This window comes from Barbus barbus (assembly GCF_936440315.1).
Source record: "Barbus barbus genome assembly, chromosome: 11".
Classification (NCBI taxonomy): domain Eukaryota; kingdom Metazoa; phylum Chordata; class Actinopteri; order Cypriniformes; family Cyprinidae; genus Barbus; species Barbus barbus.
Window position 1 is genome coordinate 32,472,739 of NC_136739.1, and position 26,220 is coordinate 32,498,958.

Genomic DNA, 26,220 nt, shown 5'->3' on the forward strand with positions numbered 1-26,220 from the left:
TGTTTCTCCACAGTGCTGGGGGATGGTGTCTTGTAGTTGGTGATCTCTTTCAGACCTTTCCACACTGATGCTGAATCGCTGGAAGTGAACTGAATCCTTAGTTTTTCAGCATAATTCCTTATTGCCACTCTGATCTCCTTTTCCAGTGTATATTTGGCCTGTTTATACAAGAATTTGTCCCCCTTCCTGTTGGCATGTTCTTTGGCCTGACGGAGCTGTCTGAGTTTTGCATTGAACCACGGTTTGTCGATGTTGTAGGTTAAATGAGTCCTGGTAGGAATGCACATATCCTCACAGAAACTGATATATGAAGTGACAGTCTCTGTGAGCTCGTCCAGATCGGTGGATGCAGCTTCAAAAACACTCCAATCAGTAATGTCGAGACAGAGCGGCTTTTTGGACCATCTCTTTATAGTCTTTACTACAGGTTTAGCAGATTTAAGTTTTTGCCTGTAGGTTGGTATAAGATGAACCAGGCAGTGGCCAGAGAGCCCCAAATCTGCCCGTGGAACAGAGTGATATGCATTTTTTATTGTGGTGTAACAGTGAATCCAGTATATTAGTCTCTGGTGGGACATGTAACATGCTGTCTGTATTTTGGCAGTTCACAGGAGAGATTTGCTTTATTAAAGTCCCCGAGAATGATTAAAACAGAGTCCGGGTGTTGTTGTTCTGGGTCTGTGATCTGATCAGTGAGTTTCTGTAAAGCTGATCTCGCGTTCACTTGCGGTGGAATGTAGACACTCACGAGAATGAACGAACAAATCTCCCGCAGCGAGTAGAAAGTCCTACAGTTAACGAATAGCACTTCTAGATCTGAACAACACATCTTCTTTAACACTGTTATATCTGTACACCACCTCTCATAGATGTAGAAGCATGTCCCGCCACCGCGCAATTTCCCCGTTGATTCTGCATCACGGTCCGCTCTAAACAGCTGAAAGCCCGACAGATTAAGTGCGTTGTTGGGAATGGCGTTGTTCAGCCAGGTTTCCGTGAAACACAGAGCAGCAGAGTTTGAAAATTCCTTATTTGTCCGAGAGAGCAGAACGAGTTCGTCCGTTTTGTTGGGTAGAGAGCGGAGATTCACCAGATGGATGCTAGGCAACGGCATTTTGAAATCCGTGCTGTCTGAGCTTCACGAGCGCACCGGCTTGCTTCCCCGTCTGCACGTCCTGCGTTTGATCAGCGCCGCCGCTCCTCCGACTACTATGTCCAGCAAAACATCCGAATAATTGAAAACTGGTGAAATATCGGGTGGTGTGTACTGCCGAATGTCCAGCAATTCATCTCTGGTGAAACTAAATACGCAGGGATAAAACTAAAGACAGGACAAACTAACAAAAACATAAAAACAACTGCGGACAACGGCACGGAGGCTGCCTTGAGCGGTGCCATCTTTTTTGCTGGGTCATGTTATGGTATTCTAATCCTGAAAGTAATATGAACTATATTCAGTCATTTAAATTAATCGGTTTGTTGTAAAACTTCTGCCTTATTGTTCAAGTGAAATTAAATGCTATTTGTATTATAACATTAAAAACATTTAAGATGAACTCAAGGCTTGTATCAGTCCTGCTCGGCTCTCCTCTTTTGTGCTGTGTATTATATACAGTACGTCATATGTTAATTCTTGTAAATGTTTTGTTTGTAAATTGCAGCTTTGTGACTTTATGTCCACTAGTTGTGGCTTTATTTCTCATATGTCAGTGTAATTTCTTGTTATTTGGACTGTCATGAGAGTCTGCTTCCCTCACAGGATCACAATCCGCTCTTGTTTATTCCAACCAAAATCACTTCAGGACCCTAATTATGACTTATAAACTCATACGAGCGGCTTCCCAGCAGGATCTGCTTCTTCTGATGTATAACATCTATAGTTAGTGATCTGTGATGATTTATTTGCTTGTTTTTATTCAATCAGTGAGCTCTATAGAATTAATGAGTATGTCAGTACAGTTATTCATATCAGATTTGGTCAGATCACCTGATTTGCAGAGACTTTCCTTGATTATTTACGTTCTGCATGAGCATCTGGTTTTCAGACGGGCCTCAATAACAGGAACCGACTGCCTCTAGATTGGCCCATTTTCCCATTAAAATCCCATTTACTTAACTCCACTTCCTCTACACAGATGACATCATTTCCCTTAGATGTGGACAACGCCACCGTCACATTCACATGTGCTCAGCGATCGCAATAAAACTCTGGCTTTATTTATTTTTACTTTAGTTTATACTGAGCCTGATCCAGCAGGTGACTGCTTCAAATATACAGAAAAAATTATATATAATGTATAATTGTAAAATAAAATATAAAACAGTGCAAAAATTCCATTATCATAAAGACAAAAATATATAATTTATTTAAAATAATTAATTAAAAACAATACTACATGCCGGTTCAAATGTTCTCAATTCACCTGCAGTGTTGTTGTTGTTAATTAAAACGACTACAAATCATTATTGTGAATTGAAATTAAGCTGAAATAAAATAAAATGTAAATATAAGATAAAAAACTTAAAACACTATGGCCCGGTTTCACAGACAGTGCTTAGACTAAACCAGGATTAGGCCATAGTTCAATTAGGACATTTAAGTCAGTTTTATGAACATACTTAGAATAAAATATTGCAGGTGTGCATCTTGAGACAAAACAAAGGCACTGATATATTTTAAGATCAGTCAGTGCTAGTTTCTTTCAGTTGAAAAAGCTCAGACTTACATTTTAGTCGAGGATTAGGCTTAAACCTGGTCTGTGAAACCGGGGATAAAAGTACTGCATATTACTCAAACAAAAACTAATAAATAAATATTGTAAAAGTGCATTTCTGGGTTTGATCGGTCATTTTTATTGTTGTATTCTGTGTTTGTTCACATAAAAAGGACCTCAGTTGTTCTCATGTTGTTGTAAACCTTTACATTTCTGTACATTTTAATGAATATCTTGCCACTGTTTTCTATATAATGAATGTGAATAGAAAGATGGGTTCGTCAGACTCCAGAAATCACACATGAAGCTTTGAGTCTTTATTATTTGTGTTTTCTGAGTGTGTTCTGTTGTTCTCTGTGTTCAGACCCGTCTCCTCCTCCAGCTCCGTCTGGACTGAGAGTGTCTAACATCACAGCGGGACCCGACGGTCTGCTGACGGTCCGGATCAACTGGACTCTCCCCGCAGAGCCGGACCTCCCCGTCCATCACTACAAGATCTACTGGAGCTGGACGGTCCCGGGGAAATCACTCGTCCCGTCCCGGAGGAAGAGGAGGAAGACCAGCGACGGGGTGAGAGCCGCTTTCACAAAACACTGAGAGAAACACACAGAGACGGAGATTCATCCTGTAAACTGTTTAAATAACACAGTAGGCCTTTAATTATGTACTGTGGGGAAATTTGAGTTTGTTTACAAGATCATGCATTTACACATTCAGTCAGAGACCTGCAGAGACTCTGAACATGATTAATACTTTACTATTCTTGGAACGAAGATGACTGTAACATTTTTACAAAATTAATTGAATGTACTATATTTTTAAACAATATTTAATCTATAATATATATTTATATATTTGTAACAATGCAAACATTACAAAATTATATACATATACATATACATATATATATATATTAGGGCTGTCAATCGATTAAAAATATTTAATCGTGATTAATTGCATGATCGGCATGAGTTAACTTGTGATTAATCGCACATTTTTATTTGTTCTAAATGTACCTTAAATTAATACTTTTCAAGTTTGTGATACTCTAATCAACATGGGCATGGAAAAATATGGATGCTTTATGCAAATGTATGTTTATTATTATTGAAACCATAGTCAACATAGAGCATGAAGACTAGACATGTTTCAAAGGTCATAGATGTTTTTCAAAGAACTTGTTCATGTCTGTTAGACACATGAAAAAGAAATACCAGATTCCCATTACTTCTTTCTTTGCACAGAGCAATTTACTGTTTACATTTTTGCACAACAGGCCAACTCTTCCTCTGAACATGCAAAATGTACATTTATTATTTATTATTACATTAGTTTGCCTCTCTGTGCCCACATACTGTATTTTGATGCAGATAAATTCTCAATAAAACTGTTTTCATTTATATATTTTACTGTTTCTATTGTCAGACAAAGGAATGAATACGAAATAGAGATTGAAAGAATCCATTAAGACTATAACCTCTCACTTCCAAGAAGTTAATGTGCACACAAATCCTGATAATCAAGCCTTCATCTGATGAAATCAAATACACATAAGATAAAGACAATAGCTGTGCTGTGATTTCGGCTATACTTGCATGTAAAATTAGAGAAGCAACATAATATCTGTGTTAAACTGAAAGTGCTGCTCCTCTCCGCTGCTCGCTGAACAGAGCAGACGCAAGGAGAGAGAGGTGTGTGCGCGTGCTGGGACAGCAAGACCTTGCGCTTGCTCTGCAGTACCGGCGAGTCACTACCAAATTCCCTTAATCATCCATCACAATGAGAAAAACCAAAGAATATATTTCTGATGTGCAGCAAAAGATAATTGAGCTTCACAAATTAGTGAAGTGGCTTTAAGAAAAGAGCTAGAGCAGTGAAAATTCCCATTTCCACCATCAGTGCAATAATTAAGAATTTCCAATCAACATTAAATGTTATGAAACTGCCTGGAAGAGGACGTGTGTCTATATCGTCCTAATGCACGGTGAGAAGGAGAGTTTGAGTGGCTAAAGACTCTCCAAGGATCACAGCTGGAGAATTGCAGAAAATAGTTGAGTCTCGGGGTCAGAAAACCTTTTAAAAAAGTCATCAATCAGCCCCTTCATCACCACATGCTGTTTGGGAGGGTTTCAAGAAAAATGCTCCTAGCTCATCCAAAAAAAATCTCCAGCATATTCAGTTATCAGACACGACTGGAACTTCAAATGTGACTGGCTTCTATGGTCAGATGAAACTAAAAAATGAGCTTTTTAGCAGCAAACACTCAAGATGGGTTTGGTGAACACAGGGATAAAAAGTACCCCATGTGTACAATGAAATATACTGCTGTATTTTTTATGTGTTGGACCTATATTTCTGCTGGAGGTCCTGGACATCTTGTTTAGACACATGGCATCATGGATTCTGTCAAACACCAACAGATAAAAAATCAACAAGTGACTGACTCTGTTAGAAATCTTATAATGGGCCATGTTTGGATCTTCCAACCGGACAATAATCCAAACACAAACTTCAAAAACAACACAAAAATGGGTCTCTGAGCACAAAACCAAGCTTCTGCTGGCCATTCCAGTCCTCTGACCTGAACCCTGTAGAAAATGAGTGAGGTGAACTGAAGAGAAGAAGCACCGTCATGGAGCTGAGAATCTGAAGGATCTGGAGTGATTCTGGATGAAGGAATGGTTTCTGATCTCTTGTCAGGTGTTCTCTAACCTCATCTGGCATTATAGGAGAACATTTAGAGCTGTTAAACTGGCAAATGGAGGTTTCAAAAAGTATTGAATAAAAGGGTGCCGTTAATTGTGGCCAATGTGTATTAGAGAAAAACATTTATTTCATAATGATATTTCCCCCCATTTTAAATTCTTATTATCCAATGAAAGGTAAAATTTTTGTGAATTATTTAAATAAAAGATCAAAAGGATTAACAATGCAGATTCTCATACTCACTCTCTCATACTGCTCACTGGAAGTTCAACATGGCACCTCATGGCAAAGAACTCTCTGAGGATCTGAAAAAATAAATTGTTGCTCTACATAAAGATGGCATAGGCTATAAGAAGATTGCCAAGACCCTGAAACTGAGTTGCAGCACAGTGGCCAAGACCATACAGCGGTTTAACAGGACAGGTTCCACTTAGAACAGGCCTCGCCATGGTCGACCAAAGAAGCTGAGTGCACGTACTCAGCGTCATATCCAGAGGTTGTGTTTGGGAAATAGACGTATGAGTGCTGCCAGCATTGCTGCAAAGGTTGAAGGGGTGGGGGGTCAGCCTGTCAGTGCTCAGACCATACGCCGCACACTGCATCAAATTGGTCTGCATGGCTGTCGTTCCAGAAGGAAGCCTCTTCTAAAGATGATGCACAAGAAAGCCCGCAAACAGTTTGCTGAAGACAAGCAAACTAAGGACATGGATTACTGGATCTATGTCCTGTGGTCTGATGAGACCAAGATAAACTTATATGGTTCAAATGGTGTCAAGCATGTGCGACGGCAACCAGGTGAGGAGTACAAAGACAAGTGTGTCTTGCCTACAGTCAAGCATGGTGGTGGGAGTGTCATGGTCTGGGGTTGCATGAGTGCTGCCGGCACTGGGGAGCTACAGTTCATTGAGGGAACCATGAATGCCAACATGTACTGTGACATACTGAAGCAGAGACTGGGCCGCAGGGCAGTATTCCAACATGATAATGATCCCAAACACACCTCCAAGACGACCACTGCCTTGCTAAAGAAGCTGAGGGTAAATGTGATGGACTGGCCAAGCATGTCTCCAGACCTAAACCCTATTGAGCATACCCTATTATATACATATAATAGTTACATCACACACTGTATTCAGTTAAATAATATGCAATATTTTTAGTATTAATTTAGTGATATTTACATGTATTTAAATAAAAAAATAATGTAATATAAAATATCTTTTTAAACATTACTGTATATTATATTGGATGAATCCCATTTTATATATATATATATATATATATATATATATATATATATGTGTGTGTGTGTGTGTGTGTGTGTGTAATTTATTTATTCATATTTTTTGAAAAATAAATAAATGTATGTATATGCATTTTGTAATATATACACACACACGCTCACACACACACACACACACACACACACACACACACACACACACACATGCATACATATATATACATATATATATATATATATATTTATGCATTCTATAGTTGCTTAGAAGTGTATTTATTTAAGAGCATTTTCAGACATAATTACTTTAAGTTTTGCATTTACATATATATTTAGAAATAATCAAACATTATTTTATCATGGCTGATTTGCTGATTATACCCCAAAAACTGTTCTGTATTTTCATATTTCACATTAATGGTGGTCAAGATCTTTTCTAATCATGTCCACAATTTTTGGAGTTCATATAGAAAGTGCCACAAAAGTCACCAAGTTTCGTACCATTGCAATAAAGTTTAAAATGTAAAAAAATGAAAAGCAACATTTTTGGGTGTAATCTGTCAGAAGCCCAGCGGTGGGTTAAAGATCTGATGACATGCTGAAGTGCTACTGCTACTAAAGCTCCTGTAGATTCAGTGCAAACCCTGCAGCGACTGTGTTCATAACATGACACTCAATTGCTCTGTTGACACGCAGCCGCTGCAGCTCCTCAGGGTTTGGTTAGTGACCCGCTGCTGCTGGAATGCCCAAACTAACCCGCTCTATAACCCATCTAACCGAGCTCACGCTGCGGGAGGAATGCAGGAGTCTGATCAGCTGAGAAAAGCTCATCGTGTCCACATGTGTTCCTGATATACTGCCCGTGTTTGTTTGGAGTTCAGTGGTCATTCTGAGGTCTGAACGTACTTCCAGAATCAGCAGCACATCACACCCCTTTAACAGCAGACTCTGTTATTCTGTCAGTTTCTCATAAACCAGCAATAAAACCCAAAAAAATCAGAAGAAAGTTCACAAGAAATTCACTTTTAATCTGCATTGTTAATCCTTTTGATCTTTTATTTTAAAAATTCACAAAAATCCAACCTTTCATTGGATAATAAGAATTTAAAATGGGGGAAATATCATTATGAAATAAATGTTTTTCTCTAACACACTTTGGACACAATTAACGGCACCCTTTTATTCAATACTTTTTGAAACCTCCATTTGTCAGTTTAACAGCTCTAAATGTTCTCCTATAATGCCTGATGAGGTTAGAGAACACCTGACAAGAGATCAGAGACCATTCCTTCATCCAGAATCACTCCAGATCCTTCAGATTCACAGCTCCATGTTGGTGCTTCTTCTCTTCAGTTCACCTCACTCATTTTCTACAGGGTTCAGGTCAGAGGACTGGAATGGCCAGCAGAAGCTTGGTTTTGTGCTCAGTGACTCATTTTTGTGTTGTTTTTGAGGTTTGTGTTTGGATTATTGTACGGTTGGAAGATCCAAACATGGCCCATTATCAGATTTCTAACAGAGTCAGTCACTTGTTGATTTTTTATCTGTTGGTGTTTGATAGAATCCATGATGCCATGTGTCTAAACAAGATGTCCAGGACCTCCAGCAGAAATATAGGCCCACAACATCACAAATACAGCAGTATATTTCATTGTACACATGGGGTACTTTTTATCCCTGTGTTCACCAAACCCATCTTGAGCGTTTGTTGCTAAAAAGCTCATTTTTTAGTTTCATCTGACCATAGAAGCCAGTCCCATTTGAAGTTCCAGTCGTGTCTGATAACTGAATATGCTGGAGATTGAGCTAGGAGCATTTTTCTTGAAACCCTCCCAAACAACATGTACTGATGAAGGAGCTGATTGATGACTTTTGTTTAAGGTTTTCTGACCCCGAGACTCAACTATTTTCTGCAATTCTCCAGCTGTGGTCCTCGGAGAGTCTTTAGCCACTCAAACTCTCCTTCTCACCGTGCATTAGGACAATATAGACACACGTCCTCTTACAGGCAGTTTCGTAACATTTAATGTTGATTGGAAATTCTTAATTATTGCCCTGATGGTGGAAATGTTTTCACTGCTCTAGCTCTTTTCTTAAAACCACTTCACTAATTTGTGAAGCTCAATTATCTTTTGCTGCACATCAGAAATATATTCTTTGGTTTTTCTCATTGTGATGGATGATTAAGGGAATTTGGGTTTGTTTTCCCTCCTATTTATATTTCTGTGAAACAGGAAGCCATGGCTGGATAATTTCATGTTCATAATCACCCTGGAGTGCTCAAAATTGTGAATATGAATGGAAATATACTTCAGAAAAATTTTATTCATAAGAATTTCTAGGGTTGCCAGTAATTGTGTCCAACGTGTATTTGAGAAAAACACTTATTTCATAATGATACCCCCCCCCCCCCCCCCATTTTAAATTATTATCCAATGAAGGGTTAGATTTGTGTGAATTGTTTAAATAAAAATAATCAAATTATTTTCACAGCCTTCTTTGATCATATTTACCAAGGGTGCCGATATTTTTGGCCATGACTTTATATAACAAATACACACACACACACACACACACACACACACACACACACACACACACACACACACACACATATATATATATATATATTTAAATGTATATTAAATATGGTAAATATATTACATATTAAATATGTCAGCTATATTATACATTAACTGTCAGAAATATTATATATTGAATATATAAAATATTTTATATATTAAATATGTGAAATATATTACATGTTCAGTATATGTCAGATTTCTATTGAATGTCAAATATATTAAATATTTAGAATATATTATATACTAAATATCAGATATACAGTAGTCAACATTTGTAGGGGATCATAAAAGTTAGTCAAAATTGTCCTAAGACAAGAACGGGTATTGTCTTGGTTTTAGAACAACTTTGATGAAAGGTTTTGATCCACTTCAAACGTTGACTAATATATATTGGATATTTATCAAATTTGCTGTATATTAAATGTCAGATATATTGTATATTGAATGTATGTGTATATATATATGTATATATGTGTGAATACAATTCATAGCAGTAGATTCACATATATTAAATTTACATGATTTTTGGGAGTAAAATTATATTTGCACAGATGAAGACAGGACTGAAGACAGATCTGTTGAGTGTAATGTAGTGATGCAGATTTGATGGCTGAGTTCGAGGCAGACCTGCTTGATGAACTGATGAACGGAGTTTGTGCTTGAAGGTTTAATCACTGGTTTTCTTCTGCTGTTTCAGGGCAGAAGCTCTGTGGATCTGGAGGGTCTTCAGGCCAACAGCAGCTACAGTGTGGAGGTCCAGGCCGTCTCATACTGGGGTCAGATTCGACTGAAGAGCAGCAAAGCCTCCGTCCAGTTCAACACACAACTCCACAACCAGACAAGTGCGAACAAACTGATTGACAGCAGCATTTGTGCTTGCTTCAGTCACTGTTACTTGCCTTTTCTTTCTAATTATTTGAATGAAAATTGTTTCAAAGTACACTACTTGTTTAAGTTTGGAAATAAATACAACCTCACGTTTCAATCACGTTTGCACATTGCCTCCGAAACTTGCATTTTGATAGGAAATGATGGGGAATACGAAAAAACGGAAAAACGCATGCGAAAATTTCGGACTCAGTGTGCAATGACCTTTAGTGAGCACAGAAGATACTTTTTTTTAAAAACATTTTAAAATAATAATGTTTCCAAACTTCTTCAGCACAGATGGGAAGTACATAATTTAGAACTGGACTAGATGCTGAAATAAACACTAGAGCTTTGTGCCTCTGGTTGTTTATATATATGTGTGTGTGTGTGTGATGTGTTGTTTAGAGGCCGTATCTAAGCTGAGGAGACTGGAGGTTCCTGATCTGGGTTTGGTGTCGATGAAGCGAGCCGCCGGCGCTCTGGAGGTCGGCACACCGTATTATCAAGACGGACAACTGCAGGTCCGCATCTACTGGAAGAAGAGAGGAGGTACAACACACAACTACACACACAACACAAATTGACCTATCGGTAAGCCCTGCCCCCCTTAGTTTCTGTTGCTCCCTCGGACAAATAAACAGAGTTGCTCACTGTCTTGCAATGACAGCGGTCAGTGTGAAAACCTTGTCCCTTATATCTTTTTGATACATTTTGGACACAGGTGGACCACCATTCAAGTGGGACTTAAATATGCCATGGAGGGATAGGCTATGTAAAAGATTCTAAAATAAATATTGTGTGTATTAATATGAAAGCGAGGGTTTACAGATGCAAGCGGGAGAAGTCTCATGTTACAGTCGTCACGATCACAGATGACAACATGCAGGATCAACACTGTTCATGTATCGCAGAGTACGGTTAAATTACTGTACATTTAACCAGTTTAATATGGAGAGGCATTGAAATGTAGATCTTCATTTGGGTTTTGTTTGGGTTTAGGAAATAAATTCCATTGCCCATCCTCTCAGGATACCTGGAATCAGTGTCATTTCTGAAGCATAAACACCATCAAACCGATGAAAGCTTTGGATCTTCCAATGTTTCTCTGACACTGAAACCTACAGATGTCCGAGTTCCAGTTCGTGTGCAACTGATACTTGACTGCCATTGGCTCAGCTGCGTTTAAGGGGAGGGGCTTACCGATAGGTCAATTACACTCAACATCAGTTTAAGGAACTTCATCAGTTCTGTCAATCAGTTCAAACATTTTCAGTCAATGTTAAGCCATTCAATTTGAATTATAATTTAGAATTTAATTATTTTATAACACAACCTAGATAGAAATTGAGAATAACTTTTATTTATTTAGTTATTTATTATCATTACTGTTTTTTTCTTTTTCCAAAATGCTAGCTGCTAAATCAGTGAAATGCAGGTTGACAAAACATCTTTCATTTTATTTATTTAAATACTGGATAATTTTAATAAGCATTTAAATATTTATGCATTAATATATACATAACTGACCAAATTAGGAATAAATTAGAGCATTTTAGGAAATTAAGTGTTCTTTTTTTTTTTGGTCTTAAAATGTAAATTTATTCAATACCTTTTATAAAATTAATTTTTTTCAACTTGATTATTAATAGCATGTTTCTGGAAAAAATGCATTTTCTGTATATGGGTGATCCATAAAGAAATGAAATGCATTATTAAAAACTACACCAACATTTGTAATGTGACATTATTTGAATTTATTCAGCTTTAATTTTGCATCCTTAATTATAATTTTTTTAATTGCATTTTTTTAAAATTGCAATTAAGTTCAAATGAGACTTTATAACTAATTTCTGAATGGTGTTGGAGCTGCTGACTGTGATTCTCTCAGTCTGAGCTGTAAATGTGATTCGTGGTCCCGCTCCGGTTCAGAGGTGTTGTGTGTTTCTGCTGACTCAAATCCTGCTCAGCGCTTTTATTCTGCTGGACTCAAAGCAGCAGCCCAAGCTGAACTAATCTCACTTCTGCTTCAGACAAAAATCACACACTCAAGATATTCAAGCTGGGGATAATAATTAGTTGGTGTTTTTTTTTGGAAATTAATTGAATAATCAGTGAGATGCAGGATGACAAAATTTTATTGCACAAACTAGAATAATTTAATTTATTATGTATTTATTTCATTTAGTTTTTAGTTTTTAACTGGGTCTTAAAAAAAGACTTCATGATCAGCGAGATGCTGGATGACAAAAAATATCTTTGACTTTTTATTGAACAAACTAAAAAAATTGAATAATTTAATTGCTTTATTAAATTTATTTTTTAAATTTAATTTAGCCTAATTTAGAAAAATGACTAGCTGATAAACCAGCGAGATGCAGGATGACAAATATCTTGAACATTTCATAGTGCAAACTATCCAGGCTAGAAACAAATCTCTTGAAATTTGTGTTGCACAAACTAGAAAATTTAGAATAACTTAATGTATTTTTTATTATTTCATGTAATTTATAATTTGTATTAATTTTGTTTAATTTTCAAACATGACTAGTTGATAAAACACTGAGACGCAGGATGAAAAAATATTTTGAACATTTCAGAAATTTTGGAATAATTTTATTTATTATTTAATTTATTTTGTAATTTTTGATGTGATATATTTATGTATGTATTTTTTATAAAAAAAATTTTTTTTCTAATTTAGAAAAATTGCTAGTTGATAACGTTTTAAAGTACAAACTACAAAATTTAGAATAAAAAAATATATATATTTTTTTTTTATTTGATAAAATGGCGAGATGCAGGATGTCAAAAATGTCTTTGACTTTATATGACACAAATTAGAAAACGTTCAATAATTCAATAGATGTTCCTCTGAATACGGCGTGCGATGGAGCATTTTTCAGCTTTAGGACACAGAAATGGTTTATTTTGCTCAGTATTTTTTCTTCTTCTCCAGCCGCGATTCCTTTTTTTCTGCTTCCAGAAATGTTCTGAGCGTCACGTCGGCTCCTTCAAAGGCTCTTTTATCTGGCGACCGCAGTCGAGTCCCTCTGAAGGGCCGGAGCCCATCTAACTCCATTATTAATCTGAAATGTATCGTTTGACGCGGAGCAGCTTGATGAATAATAAACGGGAGGCGTTGCATAAACACTGCTGATTAGCGCAGCGAGACTCTACTGTTCTGTAATCGCGGAGCAGGAGGAAACTGTTCACTGTAATGCCTGATTCCAAGAAACACGCGCAGGTCCTTCATGATGATAAACGCTAGATGGAAACAGAGAGGAACAGTACAGACAAAAATGAAAATGCTGTCATTATTTGCTCTTCATGCAACTCGCACCTTGCAATGAATTGCACCTACAATCCCTGCCTGACCTGAGACTTGAACCCACGACCTTCGGGTTACAAGTCCAACTCTCTATCCATTAGGCCACGACTTAGTAATTTAATTTATTGTTATTTATTTATTTAATTTATTTTCCTTTTTATTATTTTTTTCCTAATTTAGAGAATGACTAGTTGATAAAACAGTGAGATGCAGGATGAAAAATATATTTTAAAATATCATTGTATTTATTATTTATTTATTTTATAGATTTATTATTCTTATTATTTATAATTTAATTTAATGTCTAATTTAGAAACATAATTATTGTAATGCACTTTTGACTACTATGTTTCAGAAAATGTTAATTTTGACTATGACTGTCATTTTTTTTTCTTTTTACTTTAATTTAGTCTAATTTAGAAAAAACAGCGAGATGCAGAATGAAACAATATTTTGCGGTTTTAAAGCACAAACTAGAAAATTCTAATAATTTACTATTATTATTATTATTATTATTAATTTATTTATTTTCTAATTTTTAGTCCAGTTTAGAAAAACAGCTATGATTTTAATTAAATTTCTTGACCGCTATGCTTTATGTGGTGCACAGTTTATGCAGAGTGATGTTTGATTCATTTTGTGGAACAAAATATATTTTCTATTCCTTTGGATTTTTATATCAATATGGTACAAGATTATCCTATTTAAATCAATGTGATAAACGAGTTAGGTCAAAAGTAAACTAAAAGTAGTCTGATTGCACTACCTAAAATGTGTAATGTAATGGATTACATAACTGACTACAATCTTTGTCTTGTAATTTGGGATCAGTAATGGATTACAATTTGAATGTAATCTACTGTAAAGGCCAGTAAAATCTAGTTCAAATAATCAAGAGATGTTTTCTCACTGCTTTTATTAAATGTGTGTGTGTGTGTGTGTTTTGAGATGTTTAAGTTGTTGATGTTTGGTTTGCAGATGCTGCTGTGAACCGTTATCACGTCCAGTGGATGTCTGAATACTGCAGCCACAACCGAAGCGGAGCGCCGCAGAAATCACTGACTCAGGTTTGTGTGTTAGTGTTCATTTCTCTTCATTACTGCAGCTGATTAGTGCGTGTTGTTTCAGATGATGTGCTCAGAATGTGCTCCGCTGCCTAAGAAAACACTGGCATTATAATCACATTTCCAGGAAGCGGGAGTGAATTTATCAAACCCCCAGAGCGGCCCCAGCGGAGTCTTAACCTGCGGCCCCGAGCCACACGCTAGCTGCTAGGAAACTCGCATTCGCTTTCTGCTTCTTGACTGAAAAACTACATTTTTACCTTTTCCAAAGATAATGGGATTGTTGTTTTCTTGTTAAATATTGTTGTTGTGTGTTCTGGTTGCTAGGTGAAAGCTAGAGTGTTGTGGGTGGTTGCCAGGGTGTTGCTATGGTATTGTATTGTATTGTGTATATTTATTATTTATATATAAAGACACACACATACAGCATATATTTTGAAAATATTTATATGTATTTATGTGTATATATTTAAATTCAAATAAATGTTAATGCAAAAAACAGTGCGTGTTGACGCAGTCAAATTTCATGCATGTTTAAAGACTTTTGACCCTGTCTGCCTTCCATATCTGCAACACATTAGATTCATACCTGAGACGTTTGCATGAACAAATTGTTCATAAGATTCTTCATAAACTGTACAATTGTGGTTGGATTCTTCCACAGGTCACTCTGATAACGGTGTTTCTCTTTTGCAGGAGAACTTCATCAATCTCCCCGGTCTGCTGTTCTCCTGTAAGTACAGGGTCACCGTTCACTCGCTTAACACTAAACGACGCTCCAAAGACGAGAGCATCTTCTTCCTGACGCCGTCCTGCGCTACTCTCCAGAGCAAGAGCGTCAAACCCATCGCCTGTCCCGGAGACACACGTAAGCATGGAGATGCTATCATTAATTAGGAAGTGTTTGTTTTCAGCATGTGGCTTCATACAGTTCATACATTCAGCTTGAAATATGACATATGAGGGATTAAAGTGAGGGGGGGGGGTCACATTTATTTAAGAGAAAATTTAATTTTGTTACTATATTATAGCCTATTATGGCTGCATATTACATTTACATTGTAAACGCAGTGCTATTTTAGTATCATTGATTTACTATTATAGTTTTTTTTTTTTTTTTTTATGTTTATTTTTCTATTTTCCAATTTCATTATGGTTTTAGTTACTTTGTTGCATGTTTTTGTCATTTTTATTTAAATATCTGTATCATTTTTTTATAAATGTTTATTTCAGACTTAGTAATTTTAGTACTTCACACACACACACACACACACACACACACACACACACACACACACACACACATGTTGGTTTTGCTATACTTGAGAGGACTCTCATAGGCGTAATGGTTTTTCTACTGTACAAACTGTGTGTGCTATTGCCCTACACCAACCCTACACCTAAACTTAGCCCTCACAGGAGACAGGAGGTGCATTTTTAGATTTTCAAAATAACTTTGTTTACTTTATTTTTAAACCCGTTTTACAAACGAGGACGTCCCCAAAGGGAGGTTTTTGGAGATTTTGTCAGGTTTACCTCACTTATTTGTCCCCAAAATATGGTTAAGTAGGTAGGCTACACACACACACTCTCTCTCAAACACACACACACACACACACACACACACACACACACTCTCTCTCAAACACACAAGTTCTGTTTTGTTTTTTATAATTGTTTTCATTTTAAGTTAACGTTTTAATAATTTTGCTGTTTTTGTCTTTAGATTTTGTTTTTCTTATAAATGTCTATTCGTTTTTATTTTTTTGTTTTATTATTTTTTGTGTTTTTGTTATTTTTCTTTTTTTTATAAGTTTTATATCTATTTTAGATTTAGTAATTTTAGTACTTAATCTAAATTTAGAAATGTTGCCTTAGCAACTAACTGAAATATTTACTAAAACTATAACTGAAGGGTTTTTGTTGTTGTTGTTTAGTTAACTGTTGACATCTATTTTTAGATAACATTTATAAATTGTCTTTTTACATAAATGTTTTTTTTCTTCAGATCATTTTAATTAACAATAATAAAACTGAGATGGAGTGTTCTTTTGAGCCCATACCAGTAGTATTTTATTATCATTGATATACTAAATTATAATTAATATACTAATAAATGAATTTTATAATGTTTGTTTTCCAATTAAAGTTTTACTTTTAGCTAAAGTTTTCACTTTTTAAATTTTTTATTGTTAGTCTTATTTTACCTTTTCATTTGAAAGTTGTTTAATGTTTTAATTTTGTTGCATGTTTTCACTTTTGTTAGGTTTTTTTTGTTAATATGCCTATTTTATTCATTTTTATTTCAATTATAATTTAGTTATTTTAAGTACAGTCAACTTAAATTGAGAAATGTTGCCTTGGTATAAGTTGTTTATATTTTATTTCAAGCACTGAAAGAGATCCCAAAATGTGTTTAGTCTTAGTTAACAATAATAACCCTGGTACTAAGTGCATAAAATAAAACCTTCAATAACTTTCATTCAGAGACTAGTTCCCTCATTTTTCATAATATTAATGCATTTTTGTCATTATTTTGTTACCTGTCAGATTTATACATGTTGGTGCATCCTCATTGATGCAGTCTGAAGTGTTTTGTGTGGTCTGACCCTGAACTCTCTGCTGTTCTCCTGATATCTTTGATATTTTTCTGAACCTCTCCAGCGCCAGCGAAGGTTCTGGTGAAGCCTGAGAATCTGACGGCGTCCTTCAGCTTCCGCGAGGGTAACGTGACGGCTAGTTTCCTCTGGAGGGTGTCGCGTCTGCAGTCGCTTCAGCCCGTTACGGGCTTCCAGGTCACATGGGCAGAGGTTTCCAGCGCGAGCCGCCCGAACAGCCTTCCCAACAGCATCATTTCCCAGTCTCAGATCCTGCCACCTGTGAGTCGTCTCCTCACACGCTGTTCTCCCATGAAAGCTGCATAAATTACACTACATTACGTGTTCTTGGCCCGAGTTTCTCACCGGAGCGCCTCTCATGGAAAATCGGTTACGTATTGAAGTCCAAGAGTGTAAAATATGATACACAATCATCTCGTGTGCATAACACCAGCGCTGGATCCGGCTGATGAATGGAGCGCTGCATGAGGCACGGAGGCTGCTCCTTTAGTCACCTTTAACTAAGCAGACCTCAGACTGTATCTGGATGCTTTCTGGATGAAGCAATGTTGAGTGATATATCAAATGTTCATAATATATTTGTATGGTTTTGTTGCCAATAAAAATATAACCTTATATAATATTAAGTAATAATATAATGCATAAATAAAATATATATTTTTTATTTCTGTTGTACATATATTTGTGTTTGTGACACACACACACAAATATATATATACTACAGAAATAAAAGAATATGTTATTTATGCATTATATATATGCACACACACACACACACACACACACACACACACACACACAGATAAATATATATAAATTTAACTACTACATAAAAAAATATATATATATATTATATAATTATTTATATTAATTAATTCATATATAAAATAACATCAAAAATCTATATACTACATAAATTAGAATATTAAAATACTACATAGCAAGAATATAGACATTAATTATAAAAAATAATTAATTAATATAGTATAATATTCATTCGTTTATATATAAAATAATGAATACAGTAATTTCCATGGTAGCACAGTTAAAGCAATACAGTATTTAAATGAAAGTTCTCCAAAAAAATTATATATAAATTATATTTTATATTAAATTAATACATTTTATTATCAATAAATACAAATATATATATATATATATATATATATATATATATATATATATATATATATATATATATATATATAGAATTTACGTTTTTAGACATAATTATTCATATTATTTATATTTATTAATTAATATATTATAATATTCATTAATTATACGAGAAATAATTTTAAAATCATACATACTGTAATATTACCATAAATTTATTAAAATGTTAAATGTTCCATTTTAAATGGAATTTCTCAAAAATATATAAATTACATTATAAATGAAATAATAAAAACATTACATATATAATACAATTAATATAATACAATTTTTAAATATTACAGTAAATATAAAGCTGAAAAATATTGAGATATCATTTTCTGTTACATGACCCAATTCTAATAGGAAAGTTTTATCTTGAAGTAAATAATTTCTTAGTTTTCATATGGTAGTTATTAGTATGAGTGTCGTTTTGAGCTCATTCTTCGTCTGACATCAGCGCTGTCAAACATCTAGCAGATCTTCTCCATCAATAACTCTGGCTGCTCTCCTCCGAGAACAAACAGTTCAGCTTTAATCGACTCAATCAGATTCAAATGCATCAAATCCAATTGTGTCCAGTTCTCATCCGCATGATTCCTCAGATCTTTTCTGAAGGCACGCCATCATTATCAGATTGGACTCGCGTATGAATGATGTGGAATCTGTGATGTTTATGGATGATTTCATTCTTCATAACGAGTAAATCTAAAGGATTTCCAATGAGCTCATGACAAACATGAAAATGAAGGCGCTGGACGACGCTTCATGCCAAAACATGTTGGAGAAACACGAGCTTCTTTCAGGAATAATCTGATCTGAAAAGAGAAAATCCAGAGAATTATAGAATTAGTCAACATAGTCATTTCTTATACATATCATAGTCAAAAGGTTTTGAACAATGTTTTTAAAAAGAAGTCTCTTCTGCTCACCAAGCCTGCATTTATTTAATCCAAAGTTCAGCAAAAACAATACAATTTTAAAATATTTTTACTATTTAAAATAACTGCTTTTTATGTGAAATTCTGCTAAAATTAAAAAATCAAAGCTGTATTTTCAGCTTCATTACTCTAGTCTTCAGTGTCACATGATCCTTCAGAAATCATAATAATATACTGATATGCTTTATTATTATTATTTATTATTATATACATTTATTATTATTATTATTATCAATATTTAAAGGATTATTTTTTCAGGATTCTTTGAATAAGTATAATTGAATGAATGAGTATTATTTTTGGGGGAAGATTATAGGAATCAAAGATGCTTTAAATTGATGAAAAGTGATGATAAAGGCATTTATAATGTTACAAAAGATTTCTATTTCAGATAAATGCTGTTCTTCTGAACTTTCTATTCATCAAATTAACCTGAAAAAAATGTACTCAGCTGTTTTCAACATAATAATAATAATAGTTTTTTTTAGCAGGAAATCAGAATATTAGGATGATTTCTGAAGGATCATGTGACACTGAAGACTGTAATAATGCTACAAATTCAGCTTTGAAATCGCAGGAATAAATTACTTTGTAAATATATATTCAAATAGAAAAATAGTAAGTATATTATATTGTATTTAAATAGTAAAATATTTCAAATTGGTGACTTCTTTACATTAAACATTAAAACTCATGCTGTTCAAAAACTTTTGACTGGTGGCGTATAAACTATTTTTGTTGCATTTGCATAAAAACGGTCTTTTTTGTGAAGGATCTGATGATGATTCAGTCTAAAAGCTGTGTGTATTTTGCGTTGTTTTCCAGGGTCATAACCTTCTGGTCGTCTCCAACCTTCGGCCGGCCACTTTCTACAGGTTAGAGGTTCAGGTGATCACCGCGGCGGGAGAAGGACCTGCGACAAAGAAGATCTTCCAGACGCCAGACCGGCCACCGCTTCAGCATAGTAAGCTTTAGTAAAGCATAGTCAAATTTTAGGTCATAAGTAATCTAAAAGTAATCCAAAGTATTTAGAATACATTACCTTAAATAAGTAATCTTACATTACTGACTACAATTTTCCTCATGTCATTTGTAATCAGTAACAGACTACAATTTATAAGTAATTAACCCAGCATTGATTATTACTGTGTATCAGTCTGGCACTTTGAGAACACAACTTCATTTCCATGTGCATCCCGACATGAAAATCAGATTAGAATTCATTTTAAATTTTTTTTTATTTACATTTGTGTTTTGATGGTGGTTTTGTTTCATGTTTTGTTCCATTTTATGTATTGGTGATTTGAAGATGAACTATTTTTGTTTTATTATTACATTTTATTAGAAATGTATTATTGAATCAGTTTGGCACCTTGGGAAAACCACCTAATTTCCAGGTGATCTGCATCCTGACCACAAAATCAGATTAGAATTGTCACTTTCAGCATTTCGGTGCAATGCAAATTCTCAAAAAACAAATATATTTCATATGGATCCTTTACACTGATGTTTTTTTGTTCTTTACAGAAGCTCGATTTCATCATCATCAGAAGTCTTCAGCTGAGAAACATTGAAACGATCAGAAGACTCAACACGACGTGCAGCTAATCACAGCTTTCGACACAGATATTCAGCGTCCGCTCTCAAGCGCTGCGGTTTTCATTGCAACAATAACTCTGAACTCTCTAGCAACAGCAATGTTTAATGTGTGAATGTACACCATTTCAGAAAGTTAATGTCAACAGGTGAGGTCAATCTTGGCAATTTGGCCATACTATATGAAATCGAGTTATATTTTAATGGAGGAATGTGTGATTCAGCTGTGGAGAAACTGCGGTTTATCAGTTTGATATCAAAGAACATTCAGCATTAGCAGAGCAAAGGCTGATGTCAAACCTTCACTTATTCAGTCATTATTCACTCGCTTTCATGTCATTGCAAAATCATATGCTGTTTATTTCTTAATGCAGCTCTCTTCCATTCAGCATTTCCCAAAAGCATCATACGCCTAATTAGATTGCAGAGATGGTTGGTGCCAATGTTTTTTGACAATCTACTAAGGCTTATGATGCTTTTGGGAAATGCTTAGCTCATAACTAAAAAAACAACATGAGCATAATTAAATCATTTCATTTTTGCTTGAACTGTTCCTTTGATTGGGCATAAACGATCCATCCAATTGTTGCCTCTTATTAATATGTTAGCAATATTTCATTAAAGATTATCAGAGAGTGTTTTGTTTATTAATGATTACATACAAGTGTTTTCTGATGAAATGATGTAAACTGTTTATGTTCTTGGCTGTAGAGATATTTGTTGTGGCAGTCAGTGAATGTTGATGTTGATATTTATTTATGTGTGTATTGCAACTCTGTATTTGTATGTGAGTGTGTGTATGTTTTCAATGTATTAGCAAGGCATTGTTTTTTTTAAAGGCAACTTCTTGTAAAGACAATGTAAAAAAAATTAATTGTACATATAGTCATATGTTCCGTTATTTCCCTGGATAGAACCTGTACATACTTTTAAATAATAAAATAATCCCTACTCCTTCATCTGCTTTTTATTTATTTTTATTTAAAGCTTTTGCAATTAGACATATTAAAGCTATTTAAAACTTTTAAGGAAGGCTTAGTCAGGCCAATATTAACTACAACTATTCCTTATAAAAATGTGTCAATAAATATGTCTACAAATGCACACGAAAGACACGAAAGGTTAAGTAGACTTTTAGCTTTAAACGAATGGTTATTGTCATGGTGTAAAGAACAGAAACTGCTCTTTGTTAATAATTGGAATATTTTCTGGGAGCGTCCTAGGCTTTTCCGTGCTGATGGCCTGCACCCCAGCAGAGTCGGAGCGGAACTCCTCTTGGACAACATCTCCAGGACGCTACGCTCCATCTGACTAGTAAGCCAATTCTCAAATAACTGCTATAGATAATAGATAATAGATAAAAATAGATAATAACCAAAACAATCCAAGGTTCTTATTTAGCACAGTGGCTAGATTAACAAATAAACACACACCACCCGATCTAAATATTCCCTCACAGTTTAATAGTAATGACTTTATGAATTTCTTTACTGATAAAATAGATAACATCAGAAATACAATATCAAATGTAGATTCTACTGCGTCTAGTATTTCAGCTTCATTCTTCGCACCCAAAGAAAAACTGCAGTGCTTTACAACTACGTTTATGTCTAACATTTTAGAAAAAGTTGTGTCTGCTCAATTGTGCTCCTTCTTGCAAAAAAAAAAGATCTCTATGAAGAATTTCAGTCAGGTTTCAGGCCTCACCATAGCACAGAAACTGCACTTGTTAAAATTACAAATTACTTGCTTCTTGCTTCAGACCAAGGCTGCATCTCATTGCTAGTATTACTTGATCTTAGTGCTGCGTTCGACACTATAGACCATGATATACTCATAGATCGATTACAAAACTATACTGGTATTCAAGGGCAGGCTTTAAGATGGTTTAGATCCTACCTGTCTGATCGCTACCACTTTGTTCATTTAAATGGAGAGTCATCTCAATTATCACCAGTAAAGTAGGGAGTACCACAAGGATCTGTCCTAGGTCCTCTGCTATTTTCAATATACATGTTGCTCCTTGGTAATATTATTAGAAAATACGGGATTAGATTTCATTGCTATGCTGATGATACTCAACTATATATCTCAACAAGACCAGATGAAACTTCTGAACTATCTAAGCTAATAGATTGTGTAAAAAAATGTAAAGGATTGAATGACCAATAATTTCCTCCTATTAAATTCAGATAAGACAGAGATATTACTTATTGGACCAAAAAACAGTACACAGAATCTCTTGGATTACAATTTGCATCTAGACGGATGCACTGTCACGTCCTCTAAAGTCAAAAATCTGGGTGTTATATTAGACAGCAACTTGTCCTTTGAAAATCATATTTAACATGTTACAAAAACAGCATTCTTCCATCTTAGAAACATTGCCAAGCTTCGAAACATGCTACCTGTTTCTGATGCAGAAAAGCTAGTTCATGCATTCATGACCTCTAGACTGGACTATTATAATGCACTGCTAGCTGGTTGTCCTGCATCTTCAATAAACAAGCTACAGATAGTCCAAAATGCAGCGGCTAGAGTTCTTACCAGGTCAAGAAAATATGATCATATTACCCCAATTTTACAGTCTCTGCACTGGCTACCTATTAAGTTCCGTATCATTTACAAAATATTATTACTTGCCTATAAGGCCCTAAATGGTTTAGCTCCTGCGTACCTAACTCGTCTTCTACCACGCTACAATCCAACACGCTCCCTAAGGTCGCAAAACTCTGGACTTTTGGTAGTACCTAGGATAGCAAAGTCCACTAAAGGAGGTAGAGCTTTTTCACTTTTGGCTCCCAAACTCTGGAATAGCCTTCCTGATAACATTCGGGGTTCAGACACACTCTCTCTGTTTAAATCTAGATTAAAGATACATCTCTTTAGCCAAGCATTCATATAATGCATCTTATAATCTTGTACTGCAGTTATATCTGATCAAATGTACATTATTATTATTATTCTTTAGCTTGGGTTGAACAAATCATTTTTGCTTAGATGGAACAGCAGCTATGCTAATTATGTCTCTATTTGTTTCTCTGTTGATTAACATCCCGTGGAAACTAGGAATTACAGAAGCTTCAGTCTGATCCAACCCTTAAATGATCTGAGATGACCGAACACCTGAGAAAAGATGATGCCAACCCCTCAGAGGACCTCAGAAGATGCCAACGCTCAGACAACATACAGAATTACCAAATTTTGCCATAAGTTAAATATATTAAGGTTCTGCAATATGTAAATATATTGTGGAAACTTAATTTCCTGTAGAGCTGCTTTGCAGCGATTTGTATCGTAAAAAGCTCTATACAAATAAACTTGAACTTGAACTTAAGGTGGAACGATTATCTTATCATCCATCAAAACTTTCCATTGGACAAAAGGTTCCTTATATTGGAAAAAAGTTTCTTCTGACTATTAAAATGTACTTCACACTACTTAAAACTGTTCACTGAAAGGTTATTTTGGACCTTATGTGGCATCGTTGTGAAAACACCCTTTATGTATAGAAGTGTGTTGCCAAATCTTACCGTTTTCCAGTTTGTCCCTTTTCTCTTTTATTAGATATTGCAGGCTGGCAGGAGACCCCGTGACCTTGCTCAGGGCTCCAGGGTGTTTCTGGTTAGACTCTGCAGAGGGAAACTCAACTAACGTACATGAAAGACAGATTCTGCCAAGCCGCTGGGATGTTTCGTCTACATGTAATGAAGAACAGAGAACACATGTGCCATGCAAGAAACCCACAGAGTGTCTGAGCTCAAGCACTCATGTGTAGGTGGATACACCAACACCAATTAAGACAAGACACTACAAGTGAATAGGGTAAAAAATGTAATAGATCGTCATACTTTCCCATTTGATTGATTACATTAAAAATTGCAGTCTTATTTTTGTTTAAATATGCAAATTATGCATCACCCAGAGTTAAAGGTTTTTACAGAGGGAATTTTGGATTTCTATTTTTATCACTCTATAAATCAGAAAATATTGTCAGCAACCGGAAATAAATAAATTTTTACCATGTTTTTAGGAGTAAAATCTTATATAAATCAGTATGAATGAAATATGAACAAACCCCTCAGTAAAAACCTTCAGAATATAGAGAGGAATAAAACTGTAAAATTTGATGTATGTAAGTTTTGCTGAAGTGGACAAACAAACTTTATTTTGAGAAAACAGCCTTTAAAAATATGTATTGCAATTGAAATCTAAAGACGCAAATAGAGTTCAATAATAAAACCAGGTGAATTAAGTATAAACAAACCCCTCAGTAAAAACCTTCAGAATATAGATAGGAACAAAACTGTAAAGTTTGGTGTGTGTGAGTTTTACCAAAGTGGAGAAAAAACTAATTTGAGAAAACAGCCTTTAAATATATTTCAGTTACGTACTGCAATTAAAATCCACAAACGATGAAGTGCAATAAAATAAACACAATGTATTTCAGATATTTTTTTTCTGCTAGTCTGAAACAACGTTACAAAAAGCCAAATAGCCCAAAATCTCAAACTTGGCCACTGCATGGAGGAAAAAAATTGAAAAAAATAAATAAATATATATATACCTTACCTTAAAACAAACAGGTGAAACAGCAGTGTGAAAATAAATGAGAATATCAGCAACTGACTCTATGAAAACAAACGAAAAGAATATCCCAACTTTAATTACTCAGATTTTCCTGTTCATTTTGGAGACAATATGTTGTGCATTCATCTCAAACTGCGCTGGGACTGCAGGTGTTTGAGTAAAGCCACACACACACACACTGACTAATGACAGAGTTTCTCTCAGCACTGGGTGTGTGTGTTTAAGGCCTCAGCCAGGCCGGCCAGAAAAACCATATTCTCTCAAGTATCGTTTGAGAACTACGAAAGATATACGCTCACTGAGTAAATGATGAAATTCTCCTAATGACTTTAGCAGCATCACTCATAATGTCATCGCTGTAGTGCAGATATTCATAAACACCGCACATCCGTCACTGCCATTTCTCCCTGATGTGTCCCCATCAAGTTATGAAATAGTAGGGAACGATCCGTAATTATTTACTCGTGAAAAATACCTTCCTGGCAACATGAAACCCGGAGACAGACTCCACTGAGCTGTTAGTCAAAGCGTGAAGGGTTTGTGAAACAAATCACAGTCGCTGAGAGTAAGAGTCGCTCAGAGATTAACCAGGACTCGCAGCAGAAAAAAAACGACAGATATTTCATAAATGCATTTAAAGCCGTTCATTTTTTATTTTATTTTTTAATCTGCTAACTGATATATTTCATCATATTCTGTGATGGTTTAGTGTGACCTGTAGCTATCAGATATCTAGTGTCCAGAAATGTTCTTTCTTTTTATTATTATTAATATTACTAAATATGGAACCTTATTTCTGCCATTAAGGTAGTT

General features: G+C 35.0%; 1 protein-coding gene across 1 annotated transcript in view; it reads left to right on the forward strand.

Annotated features, from left to right (window-relative positions):
* Positions 1-21,774, forward strand: part of LOC306877466 (anosmin-1-like) — a gene marked incomplete at its 5' end in the record, with an annotated part of 55,986 nt that extends 34,212 nt beyond the window's left edge. The window contains 8 exons of the mRNA XM_079429232.1: positions 3,079-3,284; positions 9,943-10,087; positions 10,521-10,664; positions 14,422-14,510; positions 15,204-15,375; positions 17,172-17,386; positions 20,047-20,185; positions 20,749-21,774. Coding sequence (XP_079285358.1) covers positions 3,079-3,284; positions 9,943-10,087; positions 10,521-10,664; positions 14,422-14,510; positions 15,204-15,375; positions 17,172-17,386; positions 20,047-20,185; positions 20,749-20,795 — 1,157 coding nt within the window. The 3' untranslated portion in view covers positions 20,796-21,774. The remainder of the gene's footprint in view (positions 1-3,078; positions 3,285-9,942; positions 10,088-10,520; positions 10,665-14,421; positions 14,511-15,203; positions 15,376-17,171; positions 17,387-20,046; positions 20,186-20,748) is intronic.
* Positions 21,775-26,220: the final 4,446 nt, after the last annotated feature.